Source organism: Pteronotus mesoamericanus, unplaced genomic scaffold (genome assembly GCF_021234165.1).
Source record: "Pteronotus mesoamericanus isolate MK-2021 breed Mesoamerican mustached bat unplaced genomic scaffold, CSHL_Meso_final contig_69, whole genome shotgun sequence".
NCBI lineage: Eukaryota > Metazoa > Chordata > Mammalia > Chiroptera > Mormoopidae > Pteronotus > Pteronotus mesoamericanus.
The window spans coordinates 3,545,952-3,565,000 of NW_026555237.1; the positions used below are offsets into that span (position 1 = coordinate 3,545,952).

A 19,049-nucleotide genomic window follows, 5' to 3' on the forward strand; every position below is an offset into this window, starting at 1 on the left:
CAGAGGTTCTGAGGCTTTAGTTTCTCTCTCTGGAACCCTGGGTTTTGTGGTCTGTCTCGCTCCCCAGTTGTTCCTCACGGCTTATTCACACATGAATGTGGGAACCACCCCCAGTCCTCCAACCACCACTTTGTTGCATTTCCTCCCTGGCCTGACTTCCTGTTTCTGCCCTTCCTACTAGTCCACGTGAATGTTTCTTCTTTAACTCCTTGAGTGTTGGATTTCTACACAGTTCAATTTTCTGGGAGTTCTGGTTGCTTTTGTTTTTAAATTGGTTGTTATCTTTCTTTTGGCTTTTGGTTGTGCAAGGAAGTGAAGCATAGCTACCTACACCTCCATATTTGCTGGAAGCACCTGTTTTTACCAAAATAAATAAATTTAAAAAAATTATTGCCTTGCTGAATGCAGCCAGTAACAAGAACTCACACTACTACCATTCTCTTTCCCAACCTTTTCTTCTAAAGTGACAGACTCAATAGGTACTTTGTCTGTCTTCCAAGTTATCACTGGTGACAGTTTAAGCAAATATTTTAGTCTCCATAGCATAGGTTTTTCTGTTTCCAGCCCCTTTACTATCTACCACACAATGATTAAGGTAGAATTTTCTTTGATCACACAATGATCTTTTAGAATTTTGGGGGTTTTTTAAAAGATTTTATTTATTTGTTTGTTTATTATTTATTTATTTTTAGAGAGGGGGAAAGGAAGGAGAGAAACATCAATGTGTGGTTTCCTCTCACAGGCCCCCCAATGGAGATCTGTCCTACAACCTGGGCATGTGCCCTGACTGGGAATCGAACTGGCAACCCTTTGGTTTGCAGATCAGCACTCAATCCACTGAGCAACACCAGCCAGGGCTAGAATTTTGTAATAACAACATCTCATCCTACTACCAATTTCCATATAGTTAGAAAAACACTAGCTGTAATTACATACCTCAGGTTTTCAATGTTTTAATTCAATAGAGGTGTATTTCTTGGTTGTGGAACAGTCTGAGGCAGGTTTTTCAGTAGGAAGATTTCTGCATGGTAATCCAGTAACCCGAGCTTTTTCTGTTTTTTGACTCTGCCATTGCCTTGGGTCTCAGTATTTAAATTTCAGGTGGCAGTTTGTTAAACAGGGAATGAAGAAAGCACATTTGCTTATAGCCACTTTAGCCCCAGAGTGACACCCATCACTTCTACTCACAGTCTATTGGTAAGAATTAGTCTTCTAGCTTTGTATAGGTGCAAAGGTTAGAGAGGGACACAGCATGGAATGGGATGAGGGGCCTGAGAAATGTAGCCTGATCAGAGAGTTTCCTGCCAGCAACAACTCTACATCATGGAAGGGAACTCAAGTCTTCACTGGATAGTTGGCTGCCTGTATCACATCTGCACTAAAGGAAATTCTAAAGGGAGTATGTCAGGTAGGTGAAAATGATCTCAAGTGAGAATTTTGAGTTTTAGCAAGAAATAAAAATCCAAGAAAGTGATAAAGCTGTCAGTAACACTGAATATTGACTACAATATGGTAATGAGAAGTCATTGGATTGTGGATATATTTTGAAGGTAGAGCAAACTGGAGTTGCTGACAGATTGAATGTGTGGTGAGAAAGTCAAGGAAGTCTCCAAAGTTTTGAGCCTAGGGAGGATTGAAATTCCATATAGTTCCGTTACTCTCCTCATGTAAGCCCAAGGTTTAGCTTGCTGTGCTTGTGAGCATTAAAACCCTAGGCCCTGGATGACAGAGGCCAACATCAGCACCATCCCAAATCCAGAGGAACTGTATATCAGTGCAATTTCTCACTGTCCTCCCTAGGTTCCTGCACATGGCCTTACTTTTACGTTATTCCAAGTTCAGTTATGCATTTAAATGTTTGCTTCTCTTATTTTATCTAGCCTTTCTGAGTAGTAATAGTGGCAGAGTCATGGGTTTACATAATATACTATATCACCAGAACTATTATTTTTTATTAAATTGTGTATGTGCCTTTCTTATAGGAAAAGAGGCAAAAATCAAAGCCCCAGAATATTATAGCAAAAAAAAAATTTAGAAAACTTATTTCACTTTACTGCCTTACCTTCCTAACAAATTCCACTTTTATGTATAAACTGTATTTTAATGATTACATGGAGGAGGCAAATTACTTTCTCTTTGAAGCAAGTTGAGTAGAAGCAGCTCAATAAGAGATAAAATTTTACTGAAGTAATTTACAGTTTTTCTCACATTATTTTATATAACATATAATCATTCTCTCTAAACCGGCTCTTTTTTCCTACTTAAATTAGTTTTCTCCCTCTCCTTTCCTTTGGACTTTTTGTAAAAGACTGTACTGTATGTTCTTAAAAAGCAGATTTGGTTCTTAACAGAAAGTAGGCTGATAAGCTTTCTGTCAGTCTGTCTACAGATAAGTATGGGTAATAGAGTTTAACTTTGCAGATTAAACATATACATTTATTTTGATATACTCTCAACACTCCAATAAAATTAAAGGTAAAACAATAGAGATTTTAATGGATAAACCACTAGGATTAAAAAAAGAGAAAATACAACAGGTAAGAAATGTCAAAAATTTTAGAAGTTAGAAAATAGATTATCAGTAATTATTAGTCCTAGTAGAACAGTAAAAGCTTGAAACATAAGCTTGCAAGCAGAAGACATTAAAATGCAAACTGATCCAGGCCACAGAACTTGGGAAAGGATCAGAAATTGGAGACATGCAGTATATAGGTCTAGAAAGAAGAGTCTGGGTATAAAGTCTATAAAAGGAACATATTACCTGTAGAGCCACTTCCCTACTTTTTACAGCCACATTGCTTCCTCTTCTTATCCCTGATAAAGAATAATAAATTTTATTACCTAAAGATAATAGACCAGAGATATTCTAAACTTAGACATCAGGGACAGTTCAGGCCAAAGTGACTACCATTAAAATCAGAATGACTAAGTGCAAATCTGTATTCCGAATATAGTAACCAGTCCCCAACCTCGCTCCCAGTCAACTTCACACAGGCAGAAAATTAGAGGAACTCTCTCTAGGAATGTTGGCTAGACCAGGGGGAGAAAAAAATGTACAGATACTGACTTTCAAATATTGAGGCTTTACTCCAGTGAAACAGTCAGGGCATACCACATTACCCAACAGGGAAGCCCACGAAATGACAGCCCTCACTCACTCATACTGAGTTTCCAATCATTTTAGTAAATCAACAACACAGATCATGAGATATTTGAGGAAAGTCTCTATAATTTAAAAAATGCATTTATGCCCTGGCTGGTGTGGCTGAGTGGATTGAGCACCAGCCTATGAATCAAAAGGTTGCTGGTTTGATGCCCAGGTTCCGGGCTGGGTCCCCAGTTGGGGGTATGTGAGAGACAACAGATTAATGCTTCTCTCCCTCTCTTTCTCTCTCTCTTCCTCTTTCTGGAGTAAATAAATAAAATATTTTTTAAAGTGCATATAAATAGGAAAAAAGGAATTCAGACAAAACAGATAAAGCAAAAGCAAAAGAAAGTGTCATTTTTTAAAAACTGATAAATGCTAATAAAAACTATGAAGCCTGGGGTGCTTTTATACCATTGTTCCTCTATAAAAAAATCAGTTATATTTTGATAGACTGAACTGTCCCAAAGACTTTTCCCCAAATAGTAGCTCTATTAAGTGTGTGTCATTTTTTTAAATTGTGTTTATTTTTAGAGAGAGGGCAAGGAAGGGAGAAAGAGAGGGAAAGAAACATTTATATGCGAGAGAAACATCCACTGGTTGCCTCTAGTATGCCCCCAGCCCAGGCATGTGCCCTGACCAGGAATTGAACTGGTGACCTTTCAGTTCGTAGGTCAGTGCTCAATCCACTGAGTGACACCAGCCAGGGAAAGAAACTGTCATTTTTTAAAAATTTCTCAAATGTCTTTTTTTTTTAAAAAAGATTGTATTTTATTTATTATTTTATTTATTTATTTATATTTAGAGAGAGGAGAAAGGAGGGAGAAAGGAGAAACATTGATGTACAATACATCCATCAGTTGCCTCTTACATGCCCCCTACTGGGAACCTGGCCCACAACTCAGGCATGTGCTCTGACTGGGATTGGAACTGGTGACTCAGTTTGCAGGCGAGTGCTCAATCCAGGCTCTCTAATGTCTTGAGAGAAATAATGGAAGATAATACATCTCTGAAACTAGAACAGAAAGCTATATAAAAGCATATTCATAGAACAAAAGAGATCTTTTGGAAATTAAAACAATAGTAAAACATTTAAATTCAGTGGTATTGTTGTAATATGAAGTTGAAATAATCTCTCAGGCAGTAGAGCAAAAAAAGAAAAGATAATAAAGATAAGAGAATCAGTAGAGAGATCCAACATATGAGTAACAAGGGTTTCAGAAAGAGAAAATGAAGGAATCAGAGGGGAGAAACTCAAAGTAATATGAAAAATTCCTAGAACTAAATAACATGAGTTTCCAGATTCAATGTACAAAACCAAGGACCACCGCAAGGCATGTAATCTTGAAATTATAGAACATTAGAAAAGAAGAGAAGATTCTAAAAGCTTTCAGAGGGGAAAAACAAAGACTTGGCAATTAGAATAGTATCAGATTTCACAATAGCAATATATGACTGTTAAAAAAATGGAGGTTTTCAAAATTCTGAGAGAAAATTATTTCCACACTTCTATGCTCAATAAATGACCAACTTCACTGTAAGTGTATAATAATGATATTTTTAGGCATGTAGGTTCTCAAAAATTTATCTCCCACTCAGCCTTTCTAAGGACATTTTTGGCAAATATTTTTCACCAATAGGAGGGAATAAATCAAGAAAGGGAAAGATGAGATTGAAAAAAGAGAAGGCCCAAAAAAAGAGACAGCCATTCCCAGGATATTGATGAAGATCCCAAGATTAAAGCGATATGATAAACCTAGCGCCCAACCAAACCAGACTGGATCAGGTCAAACTGCTCTGTTATGAACTTCTTCAAGATAAAACAGGAAGATCCAGAACAGGAGAAATCAAAGGGAGGATATTTTTCAGCTCCTTTGGAGAGTCTGGGAATGAATTACTGATTTGTAGATTAAAAACTAACAATAGAAGATTTTGTTTAACTATCTACATATGATTAGCTCTAGAGAAACTGGAAAGTTATATATTAAAGTCAATGTGATCAAATACGCTCCATGGCTTAGCAAATATTAACAATGTTTTAGTTAAACAAAAAGAGAATGGAAAAGTGTGTGTTTGGGGGAGAGGGGCAGGATGTTAAAGGTCTAGTAAGAGTTCTATCCTCTTTTCCATAGTTGGAAAGTGAAAAATCAAGAAATATATATGTATGCATTTTAGTAATGCAGAGGAAAACAAACACCAGGAAAAAAATAAACAGCTAAATGAGGTGCATTCATCCAATATTTATTGAGCACCTACTGTTATGTCAGACACTGTTCTAGGTCAACCTTGGCACATTTTGGACTGGGTAGTTACTTGCTGGGAGGTGGGAGTGGGTATGTGAGTAGGGGGACTGTCCTATATGCATTTCTGGCTTCTACCCATTAGATGCTAGTAGCACCCCTTCCAGTCATGACAATCAATATGTCTCCAGACATTGCCAAATGTCCCCTCCCTTTTTTTTTGCTGGAAAGCAAAATCGCCCCCAGTTGAGACCCACTGTTCCACACAATAGGGATATAGCAATAAACAAAACATCTAAACAAAGAGCTGAAAGTGATTGCCTCTAAAAATAGGATCAGGGATGGGAAGGAGTAGGGCAGGAGAATGATGTTTTTACTCACAAGCGTTGTAGAATTCTCAATTTTCAAACTATGTATGCATATTACATTAATAAAAGAGAAAGCAAATAATCTAAGAGAAGAATGTAGAGTCTGCTTATACTTTACTTCTGCACAAGGCAGTATAGAATCATGCAACTAGATCTGAATTCCAGCTGCACCACTTCCAAGCTATCTACCCTTAGACAAGTAACTAAAAACCTTTGAGTCTCATTATCTTCAATACTGTAAAATAGGGACACTCACCCAAGATTATGATGAATGTTACATATTATTATGCAAAAACACATACAATGTATGTCATATCGTACCTGAGTTTAAAGCATTCAATAAATTAAAATATCCTGGAGAGTAAAACTAGTCACTCGCTTTCATATGCTAGATCCTTAGAATAACCAACAGCATCTTTGTTCTATAAACCTAGGCTTCCATATCTTGTCATACATTAAGAGTCGTGAGGACACCTGAGTAGCATGCCAGGACCCATGCCATTTATCATATGTACTGTAATCACATACCTTGACTTTGCTCTTGGAAAGTCACTGTATACACTGAGAATAAAGAAGGTGATCTGATATATGAATAAAGTTGTGGTTTTTCTTCTTATCTATGTAATAGATAAGACAGCAGAAATCCATATAAGCACCAAGCAATTTATTTGTATCATGGTCATATGGGAAGCAGTTATATATGTTTAAAACACAAAAGGAGTGGACCAAATGAAAACAATAAAATTTTTTGCACCACATAAAAATAAAAAGGATTTTACAATTTTGTATAACCTTGTTTTATTTCTCCCTACTGCTCCTTGAATTCTTTCAATATTTTGCATGTTAATAAAAGTGACCTATTTTATTTAGGTCGAATTAGGTTAAGATATGAAATTTTGGTGTCATAAAGTACTTAAAATCTATCTCATTATTCAGCAACAATATTAATTATAACAATGGCATAACATTTTTAATTATATTTTATTGATTATGCTACTACAGTTGTCCCAATTTTTCTCCCTTTGCCCCCCTCCACCCAGCACCTCCTACTGCCTCAGGCAATCCCCCCACACCAATATTCATGTCCATGGGTCATGCTGAAGTATAAGTTCTTAGGCTACTTCATTTTCTATACTATACTTTATACCCCCATGGATATTCTGTAACTACCTATTTGTACTTCTTAATCCCCTCATCTCTTCACCCACATTCTCCTCCCGACTCCCATCTGACAACCTTCTGGTAATTAACTTGTTTTCTCTTGCTTTTAAGAGTCTCTCTTTAACTTTTGGCCTTTTACTAATGATGTGCCTTGGAGTGGACCTCTTTGCATTCATCATAATTGGGACTCCCTGCACTTCCTGGACTTGCATGTCTATTTCCTTCACCAAATTGGGGAAGTTTTCTTCTATTCTTTCAGGTAGATTTCTAATTTCTTGCTCTTTTTCTTCTCCTTCTGGTACCCCTATGAAGCAATGTTGGACCTCTTAAAGATGTCCCAGAGGCTGTTTATACGATCCTCATTTTTTTTTTATTCTTTTTCCTTCTTGTTCTGTGTGGTTGTTTTTTGCTTCCTTATGTTACAAATTATTGATTTGATTCTTGGCTTCATCCATTCTACTGTTGTTTCCCTGTAAATTGTTCTTTATTTCAATTAGTGTATCCTTTTCTGACTGGGTCTTTTTTATGCTGCTGAGATCCTAAGTTCCTTGAGCATCCTTATAACCAGTGTTTTGAACTCTGCATCTGATAGATTGCTTATCTCCATTTCATTTAGCTTTTTCTGGAGTTTTGATCTGTTCTTTCATTTGGGCCATATTTCTTTATCTCCTCATCTTGGCATCCTCCCTGTGTTTGTTTCTATGTAGTAGGTAGAGCTGCTTTGACTCCATATCTTGGTAGTGTGGCCTAATGTAGTTGGTGTCCTGTAGGGTCCAGTGACAAGCTTCCGCCATCACCCAAGCTGGGTACTTGAGGTACACCCTTCTTATGGGCTGAGTACACCCTCCTCTTGTAGCTGAGCCTGTTGCTGTTGGCAGATCAATGGGAGGGATTTACCCAGGCCAGTCAGCTGCAAGAATTGGCTGTGAGAACTTACCACCAACCTCCACTCTCCGTGGAGGATCAACTGCAGGGGCAGGGTGGTGGTGCTCTAAAGTGGTCTGTAGCTGTCCACTGGGTGCACTGGCCCTGGGCTTTCTGGTCAGTGCAGTCTAAGGTCAGACCCCCACCTGTGTTTTGCCCAGGGCACCCTGCCTCAGCTGTAAAGCAATCTGAGATGTCTGCTACTTATGATGGGCTTGGAGATTCCCAGATGAAGCCAAGCTGTGATTCTAATCAGGATGCCGCCAGGGCTCACTGAAGCCAGCTGTTGCTTGTTGAATAGGATTTAGGAGCCAGGACCACCCATTCTTATGGAAAAGCAGCTTGAGCGGGCCCATAAGGTGGGTGGGTAGAGCCTCTGTGGATCTCCAAGATGAGTCACATTGTCAGCCAGGTTGATGGAGTCTCAGATATGGCACCAGCCTACTTGTTCTGTCGGAGAAGGGCTCTGCTAAGGGACAATGACCTCTGCTTGCCTCAATGCTGTAACTGTTTCTCCCTGTGTACCGCTGGTGTCCTTCAAGCTGCTACCTGGTGCTGAAGCTCAGAGGGAGCAAGTCAGAGTAGGTGCATCTGTGTGTGGGTTACCCAAGAGGAACTGCTTAGGGTTCCAGCAGCCTCCTCCACTGACTCTATCCCTGCTTGTTTTTGCAGCCAGAAGTTGTGGGAACTTACCTTCCTGGCACTGGAATCCTGGGCTGGGGGGCCTGGTATGGGGCTAGGACTCCTAGTTCCCGAGGTATCACTACCGAATTTTTACCCACGTGGGTGTCAGGCCAGCTGGTTCCATGTCTGCACCCCTACCTGTCTGGATGGATGTGATTTCTTCAATTCCGTAGTTGTCAGACTCCCATTCAACTCGATATGATGTTCCTGTGTGATTGGTTTTAATTTTGATGTGGTTGTGCAGAGGTGAGCCATGTCTGCCTATTTGCCATCTTGACCAGAACCCCAAAAAACTTCTTATATGGTGGTTTTGATATACTATATTCATTATCTTAGTTAATCCTCCTAGTCTGAGCTACTGTGTGGGAGGTGTTATTATCCATATTAATAGATTTATTCATTCACCCAACAAATATTAATTGAACTCCTGCTCTATTATCTTGCACTGTTAGGAATATAGCAGTGAATGAAACAGACAAAAATCCCTGCCTTCATAGCGTTTACACTCTCGACAAACTACAAATAAGTATTTTTATATAATGTTAAATAAGTACTTTGGAGAAAAATAATATACTGAAATAGGGCTCCTGAGATGGAGATGGGGAGGGGGTACTGATTTTAAATAGAGTTGTAAGAGATAGTGGCATTTAAGTAAAAATCACAAAGATGAGGAAACTGAGGCTCAAAGTTAGTAACTTGTTGAAAGTCACAAAATTAATACAGCTAATTAAAGTACATTTGAATACAATAAGGCAGGCACCTGGAATCATCATGCGTCATTTTATAAAAGCTGTTTTGTTACGCAATATTGAGACTTTATGGGATTGGTCAGAACCAAACTAAATTTTTCTTTTAGATATCTTTAATTATTTGAGTGTGCCCATTAATCCAGAAATGAAAACATTAAATTTGTTTTTATTTTTATTTCAGGCCAAAGATTCCCCCAAAACAAGAAAGATTTTTAGGAAGATATGGTGGAAACACTTCAAAAAGATTATAATCATCACCATGGCAATTCTCCTTTCAATCATCATCATTCTTTTAAGTACAAATATAATACCAACCTGACCCTTTTTCTCTCCATCCCCAGTAGGTATCAATAAATTGTTACAAGTAATTACAGCATTCTGCAACCAACAATCATGAAAGCATTCTCTAGTGGTGGGAGGACTGGAATTATTATCTTGACCCTTGAGGTCCCTTGACTCGTCATTGTACCGATTCCATTTCTGTCATCTTATTTATTCTCTTACACTGCTCTACTACTTCCCCAGCCTCCTTTTATTTAAAAGTACAAACCCTGGAATCAGATGCCAAGATTAAACTCTCCACTCTGCCATGCACCATCTAGGTGGCTTTGGACAAGTTAGTTAAACTGTACCCCTTTCCTCATCTATAAAATGGAGCTAACAGCACCACTGCAGAGTTTTATGTCTACCACAAAGCAAATGCTATTTAAGTGTTAACTACTATGTAATAGGGAAAGACGACAGAATTAATGTCATTAAATCCCTATAATTTTACCCCTTACTCGGAAATGATCTTGTACTCAAAATTTGCTTTGAAATATGAGAATCTGAACCTGAGTATAGTCCAGAGATACACATTTTTATCTCTGGTATATATTCTTTCATTTGGAAATTGAAACCATCGTGTTTTCTATTAGGCATTTTCCTTGCATAAAGATAAAAAAATTGGGAAGCTTATCATTTCCATAATAAATCACAGGTTTTGTCTTCCTATCTTAACACCTATAGGCCTGTTTTTTTTTGTTTTGTTTTGTTGAGATGATACACTAAGATTTCTAATAACCAAAACATCCAACTTCATTTTGCAGTTTATAACTGAGTTTCATGAGTTCTATTTCCTAAGTGGGAATGTGAGGTCTAAAGTTGGTTTTAAAAATCATTTAGTGACCCATGGGGAAGAATAAAAGATTAGAAAAGGGGTTCCTGACTGCTTGAGAACTCATTTTAATTCTGATAATCAATTCTCAGAATTTTAAATAGCCAATTCTTCTAGCACAATATCATCTTTCTATTCACGAAATATTTTTAAAGAATGTTAAATATTAGAAACTTTCAAGTTTCTGCAATTTATATTGGGTGGTGGGAACAGGTAATCTTTTGAATATTTACTGATACAATGTACCAAGTGCTTTTGGGGGATGGGCATCATTTAATTTTACAATGACATGAAGAGGTAAAGACTATTAAGTTAGCATAATACAAAGTTCATAGAATATGCTGGCACATAAGTGCTATGAAAATGTTAGTTCATATTTACTGTGCAGATAATAGCAAAGTTAGTAATGGGAAAAATGCAATAAAAAATAAAAAAAAGAAGAAAACAGCAAAGTTTTCTTTGAACAGCAAATACAATGTTCAAAATTACACAGCTAGAAAGCTGGTATTTTTACTGATTCAAGTAATGACTGTTGTGAATGGCCATGAAGCCCACATTTAATACAGAGCATAGTATCTGACCTCTTAATTGTGGGCCACACAAGACACTCAATAGCATTTTACTTTTTACTAGGTTGGCAGGTTTTTTGAGACAGGAATTTAGAGTATTGTGAGGATTTGTCATGTATTTTGCTGCCATTATCATTGAAGCTCCGTAATATTCGCCTAACATTTTTGTAATTAATAATTATGTATAAAACATATTTGTATCCCGGTTGCCACTGAATACTAGCATATTTGTTGCTAGAAGACATGGAACTTAAAGATCACCTAATCTAGCTCCATTTCCAACTTTACATATTATGCCAAAACCCAGAAGTGTAAAAATGAACAACATGCCTTTGCAGGCTCTTCTTCACTTGCAGCGTGTTTAAAGAACAGGCTATCACCCTGCTTCCAGGCAGCAAGTCCATATAGTCTCTCTTCCTGGGTAGTTTTAGAGTTTAGGAGTTTTCAAGATGACTTACATTTTTATGAACTGGCAACAGCTACCAAAAAGGAGGAAAAGCACTCATTTAGTAACGACTTTAGTATTTATACTTCATCTGTCAGAACATAACTGAGTAGAATGAAATAAATATTAAGGCAATCTTAGATCTTTCATTCAGTTGTACAGATTTTGAGCCCCTACTCTGTAAACCCATGACTTATTTGACCTATTTCTTATCTCTACAAAGGGAATCACAGCTCTTCTGTAAAGTAGATCTTAGCCTAATTTCACTCCTCCCCTCACACCCATCTCGTCTTTCCAAATTTACTCACCAAAATCAAAGAACTTCTTTCAAGTCTCCAGAAGGTTCATAGCCAGAGAAGCCCGAAACAAAAGCAGGGAGGCCATGCAGGTGCCCAGGCAAGCTTCAGAAAGGGCACTCACTTCATCATGGTGAAGGGCTATCTACTCCCCACAGCCTGTCCACAACACACCCTTCATATTCAGACTGCCCAGCCCATACAGGAATTAATATACACGACTTCCTATTTCTTAAACATGGTCATAGCAATAAATATGAAGCTTTGGTTTTCAACCCTCAGCATTAGAATCGCCTAGGGATCTTAAGTAATACAGATGCCTGGGCTCCACCCTTGACGATTCTGCTTAAGGCTGGGATGGTGCCTCAAAGTGTGTGTTTAACCCTAAGATGGAGTTAAAAACTACTAACCTCAAAGCACCTTCCACATGTCCATACCTTAGGAAAACAGAATTGTACAGCTGGAAAATAATGCCTGAAGTTCAATTTTATTTCCCCAACATCACAAGGTAAATGACAAGAGCTGAACCTCAGAACCATTTATTTGAAATGATCTATTCTGTTGAATATATTAACTACAAAACGTTTGTATCTGCTAAATATCCCACGTACTTTAACAAATCCAAAAAGGACTAATTTGTTTCAAAAGTTTGTATTATCTCATTATAGAATCTTGGCAGAACCTACAAAAACCAACCCATTATTTAATTCCATCCTGATTTTTAGAAAAGGCAAATCACAAGCTGGTTACAAAGTTCATTTGCAGAGAAGCCGACCTACTGAGCACCATACTATAACCCTCCATAATGGCAACTTCTCTCATCAGGCTAGGAGTATGAATGACCCAATTTCCTTAAAAAGTGACACAAACATAGGAAGTGGAATAGTGAAACAAATACTGTTAGGCTTTCTCTGTATTCAATGTTAAGTACCTTGGTTAACCCTATTACTATTATACACATCTACATCATTTTGGCATTTTCTGAAAGACATGTTAAGCCTGCACAAATAGTAAATGCCCACCAGCACTTTTAGTGGTCTCAGTTCATTTTATAGCAAACCCAAGAGGCCAAAAACTGAACAATTCCTATATATAAAATCTTCCTACTTGTAGTATTTTTCCTCGTGAACATTCTGGTGCAAACTGGCATTGTCTTTTTCTTCTATCAAATTCAGTTTCTCTTCAACTTGTAATACTATTTGACCAATTATGCATAAGCTAACTTTCAAAAGAACCCATCATTTAAAATTTTTGTCATTTTAAACATGGTAGTAGTTGCCTTACCTTTTCAACTAAGAAAGTAAGACCTATTTTTTCACTTGAAGGGAAAGGATAAAAAAAAAAAAAAAAGACAGTGCAAAAAATGCATGAGTGCTGTAAGATTTTAATTGTAAGACAAAAGCACTACATTGTAATTTCAACATAATCTTTCAGAAAATAAAATTTAGTGCAAATTAAAACCCCATTAAAGCCCACTATAAACTTCATGAGGACTCTAGAAATAGGCTTCTAGGACTGGAAACATTTGATTTCAACAGAATTTGCTTGGGGAGAATGTCTTGAAAATGTTAAATGGTACATAGAACATCATGTTAGTTTAAAATCAAGTCAACCAGGTACTTAAAAGACATGCTAATAGGTCTTAATACATAAAACTAATCGATTAATAGTAGCATGCTTTATATATCAATGATTGCAGAAGCAATTTACAACAAATTTGATCATTTTGAAGTTTTATTGCCTTAACCAATCTCTTAACTATAATGTAATCAATCATCAGTCATCTTCCAATTTTTATTCATCGGTCTGAGATTGGCAAGTATTTCTCAAACTGTCACTAAGCCCGGTGTAACCCAAGGCCATTCATACAACAACAAAAAAAAGGGCAATTATAGATTTTTCTCAAGTATTTATTCAAAGCAGTTTCCATGACATGTTAAATGTCACACAGGTACAGGCATTAACCTACCTCTTAAGTTTCTCCCAGTGTTTTATTTTTAAAAGAGCCAGGAAAGTAACCTTGCTTCCAAATTCTAAAGTATGAACAAAATATAGCCTATATGATTACAAAACAAAATGTATACCAACTAACCTTGAAGTAAACTATCCTCCCAGCATCAAGTGACTTGTTTCTCTAAAGTTGAATCCAACTTATATTTATCAGTTTGATGAATTATCACTGCTCCTAATGCTTACCTGTACTTTAAAGATTTTTAAAAATTCTTACAACTAAAATTTTGGACTAACAAGAAATACTTTGCTCTTAGGATCTAATTCCTCTAAAGCATTTCACCTTTTTTAAGTTGTAATTTTTTAAGGTCCTTTTTTCATGCCCTTAAAGAAAGCTTCTGTCCGCCACAAAATTATCTACCTTGGCCATGGCCGGGTGGCTCAATCAGTTGGAGTGTTGTCCTGCACACCAAAATGTCACCGGTTCCATTCTGTCGGGAAACAGCGAAGTTGTGGGTTCGATTCCCAGTCAGGGGACTTATCTAGGTTGTGGGTTCTATGCCCATTCAGGGCATGAACCAGATGCCAACTGATTAATGTTTCTCACATCGATGTCTCTCTCCCCCTTTCTCACTAAAAACCAATAAACATACCTTTAAGTGAGGATTGGAAAAAAAAAAAAAAAAGCTACTGGAGTTTTTTTAAATTGACACTTAGTGGTTACCCCACTGCTCCGTCTTCCTAAATTAGTCCCTTTACCTGCAGCTGTTACCATATTTTGCCGTGTATAATGCGCACTTTCTTGCCCACTGAGGAAAAAAGGATGCACATCATACATGGGTAGTATGAATTCTGTATCTGTATAAATGTTAATTTTTATTTATGCTTATCCATTAGAAGTGTAACTATAGAAAGGAGTAACAATACTGTAGGCAAAAATAATACCCTGGAATATGATTGTTTCTAAACATAAAAAATTGAGTTAAAAAATTAAAAGGCTTTCTTTTCGGGAAGTTTGGGCCAAAAACATGGGTGCACATTATACACAGGAGCATATAATACACAGCAAAATACAGTACACATCCTTCTTGGGAATCTAAAAGGTAGTAAGAACAGGGTAACATTTAATAGCTAGCCCAACTTGACAACAGCAAATGTCAATCAGTAGCTGATGACCAATTCCTAATAATGGAATAGTGAGATCAGTGAAAACCCAAAGGGGACAATAGCAGATAATGAGTATATTGCCTATAAAAAGGAAAGCACAAAATAGAAAACCCAACTCACGTTTCCAGCCTACAGCCACCCTCACTTTCTCCCTTTCTCCATTGCCATCTTGTCCATTAGAATGTGAAATCTTTTTTTCTTTAAAGCTATGCTAATCCCTGATTAAAATGCTTCAATGGGCTAAGTTTCATGAAATGTGCACCTTTGTCTTTACAAAAGACAACAGTAAAAAAATCCTCATCAAACAGCATGTTTAACCATCTTAAAACACCACTCCTTCAAACTTTAGTGTAGCTAAGATTATTTCAGGTGTGTGAAATACAGAAGCCCAGGAAACACCTCCAAAATATTCTGATTCTGATGGCCTATAGGCCTCTTTGAAATATGAACCAAGGTGCGCCAGCCAGGTAGCTCAGTTGGTTAGAGCATCATCCGGATACATGAAGGTTGCGGGCTCAATCCCTGGTCAGAGCACATACAAGGGCACATTATCAACCAATGAAAAGTATAAATAAGGGGAACAAATCGACTTCTCTCTCAAATCAATAAATTAAAAAAAAAAAAAAAAGGAAAAAGGAAATGTGATTAAAGTCACATTTATAATCAACCCTTACCCAATTTTCTGGATTATAGACATCTGAAAACATTAACAAGCCAATCTGCACATCTTGCTAGAATCACCTTGCCCACTGGTTTTCAGACTAGATTCCTAAACTAAATATGGGCAGTAGTGAAGAAAAGGTACTCTGCATCTATCTCAACCGTGTCAAAATTAGGTAGTAAAAGCCACACTTCATTAATAGTTTGGGGCCATCTAGATATTAAATATTAGCACACTGATAAGCTGCACTATTGCTCCCAAAAAACTTAGACTTTGTGTCAGTGTATTTACTATGTAAGCATCCAGATCTTGATATTTGACGTTAATACGACCCCAAACCAAAAACTCATACATTTCAGAACCAACACAAATATTAAGTACGTTGGTCCTGGTTTTCAAAACTCCCAGTATCTCATGGATCTAAACAAAGTACTTTTGAAGTAGGAGGTAACTTCAAAAAACCTTTTTCCAAGCAGTAAAATAAAAGCACACACACTGAAGTATTAAAACACACTTAAAAATTGGATCCTAATGTTAAAACTACCTTTCAAAATTCTCAGCATGAATGGCACCTGGACAGGTGTTCCAACACTGTATTCCAATACCTGTGACCACCAATGAAGCAATCGCCACCCCAGTGTGGAAGAGTAATGTGGTAACTTTAAGACTTGCAATCTTAAAATACACATTGTCAGAAAAGGAGTAAAAGAAGGAATCCCAGAACCCCAGGAGAGATTAACTCACCTGGTAGCAGGCATCTAATAAACAAAAAGATATCAAAATTTGAGTTAGAAAAGCAGACCTTGAAAGTTCATACATTACTTGACAAGTAGGATTGGTAGCTCTAACAAGGGTCTACAAAACTGGAGAATTCAAATCAGTCAGCTAACACTGTCCATTTGTAAAAAGAAACTGAAAATCACCTGTGAACTTTGTTGGCCAAATTCTAGAGTACTGAGTGAGCAACGTGTAATTCAGCTGCCCTTTTTCTGTTCCCCAAATCTTCCATCACCAACCAACCACAAATAAAGGCTGCTAAAAACAGACTATATCACCTGTAGGCTCTTCTGAAATCCTACTGAAGCTCAATACTTTAAAAGGGGGTGGGGGTGGGGAGGGACATTAAAACCCCTAAGGACAGAAATGTGAGAAGACAACAGCAACAAATTTCAAAAGCTGCAGTTTATGAACAAATGACTAAGCAGACACAAAAACCTGAATATACAGTCAGTACTGAGGACATCTCAGACTATACCAGACCCCCCTCCAAAGGCCTAGCAATTGCCATCCCAAGTACCTTCAGAAATGTAAAAAGGACTAAGACTGGTTGAACGACAAAGCAAGCCCCAGATCCTCTCCATACTGCTAGACAACTGAACTCCCCCCTCATCGTGGTAAAAATAGAACTTATTCAGATCCCTCAGCATTCTTCCCTTGCCGGGACTCTAGAATACTGGTGGCCAGGTTCTTTTCACTTCAAGCAGCATAATTTTATAAAGACTTCTCTGGTGAACCTGACCAACTTAGGGTGGGAGGGGGAGGTGATGTATCAAGGGGCTTTCTCAATAAAATGGCACAGCCAGATCACCCAGTAGTGAACCCTAGTTGACAGCTCCCAATTCAAAACATCCAATTAGCTTTTAAAATACTCTACTCCTAAATATGAGCCAAGGATCACCAAACATTTGATCAGACTTCTACTATAAAAGAGGCCAAGGCAACACAAACGTGAAGCATCTTAGAGGAAACACACTTTTAAAATCATTAATTTACAGATGAGGTTATTAGTAATTTTACATGCATCCACTAAGAACAGGTTGCTGTTTATAACAGGTTGGAGAGGGTCTTAAAAATTAGAGATTGAAATTTAAAACTTTTTAAGAAGTTGAAAGATTAAGTTGTGAAAATCAAAGTATAAGACTGCAATGAAAAATAGAAAAATATAAGTCCCAGGCTCACATCCAAATAACAGGAATTCTGGGGCGGGGTGGGGGCTGCAGGGGCATAAGAATTGAGAAAACAGACTGCATTGGTGAAGGGAATGAGCAATCAGTTCAGTAACATTTCCCAGAACTGAAGAGCAAGTTTACACAACAGAGCCCACTTGGTACTCAGCACAATGGGTGATATAGACCCAAGACAGTCATTATTTAAGAACACAGGCAGTGAGATAAAACCCTAAGCCAACTCACGCAAACAATCAAGAATCAAAATACCAAGTCCCACTAAATCTAGAATTTTCTATCTAACCAAATTAACTATCCAGTTAGTGAGACAGACTCTTTTAGAAAGCAGAGTCTCATAGAACAGAGCTGCTTAAAAAGTAAGTTCTGGGATTCAGGAAATGAAGGATCTAACCTGACAAATGGGGCCTCCCCTCTAGAATGATGGCAAAGCCACAACTCATGTTACTCAAGAATTCTAAAAGGGCAATAGGTTTAGGTTGGAATATAAAACACCTAAGAAAAACATGAAGCTGGTAAGTGGATTTGTATGAAGGTATTATTTCCCAATTCTGCCTAAGTTTTAAAGTAAATTAGAGCCTGGTATACAAAAAAATATTTTTCTAGGTCAAGAGATAATGCCTGAAATAGATTTCAGAATAGCACTTTAAATGTGACTTAAAATATATGGAAACCAATAGTATAAAAATCAAGTTAAGGGTTGTCTTACCCTAACTATGTGCAAATATAACTTTTATAAAAAAGTTAAGTGGGAATAAATCACCCCCCAAAATTAAAATAATAAATTGCTGAGGGCAAAGAATTAAACCTGAGTACAGCTTCGGTCTCTCCTTCTTTCCTGCTAATTAAAATCAATCAAATCATGGGGCAGGGTAGTATTTACATAATAAAAACCAAAGACAGCTTTACATTAGCCAATGCAAATAAACCTCACTTTTTAAAACTTGTTTTAATCCCATTAGTAACTCCTTTTTAAAAAATGTTTCATGTAAATATTTACATAGAATAAGCATAATGCTGCTTAACAATCCCAATACAAGTTCACTAATTTAGATCAGGGACCTGGCGAGCTTTTCCTGTGAATGTCCAGGTTAACAGAATTCAGGCTTTACAAGTTCTTTACTACTCAACTGTTGTGGTGAGGAGGGAATAAAAAGCCCATAAATGAAAGCATAGCTGCATTGCAATACTGTTATAAAAACAGCGGCAGGCCCCCAAATTAGATGTCTATAATAAAAGGTTAACTTCCTTTAGTAACACTGATTTTTGCTCAATAAAATGCTTGCCTAGTTGGAGAAAAATTCTTATCATCGGACATGATTCAACCTCATGAAAGAAAAAAAATTATAAAAATTAATATACTACAGGATTATCAGACCATTTCTCATTTATGGTACTGTTTTCCTAGCTGTCTTTGTAGCCATCAGGCTTGACTTTGCTGAATAGACAGTCTTAAATTACCACTCAGGATAGAACACTTAACATTCACTTAAGTAATAACTACAAAGGATTTTCCAAGTTGATGGGTAATAAATTCCCTAAATGCTAATAAATAGATACACCAAAAAGC

At 37.2% G+C, this 19,049-nt stretch overlaps 1 protein-coding gene across 1 annotated transcript in view; it reads left to right on the top strand.

Annotated features, from left to right (window-relative positions):
- The window catches only part of LOC129077798 (vesicle-associated membrane protein 7-like), a 71,457-nt gene extending 61,827 nt beyond the window's left edge, over positions 1-9,630 (top strand). The window contains exon 6 of the mRNA XM_054582355.1: positions 9,453-9,630. Within this exon, the coding sequence (XP_054438330.1) occupies positions 9,453-9,590 (138 nt within the window). The 3' untranslated portion in view covers positions 9,591-9,630. The remainder of the gene's footprint in view (positions 1-9,452) is intronic.
- The last annotated feature ends 9,419 nt before the right edge of the window (positions 9,631-19,049 follow it).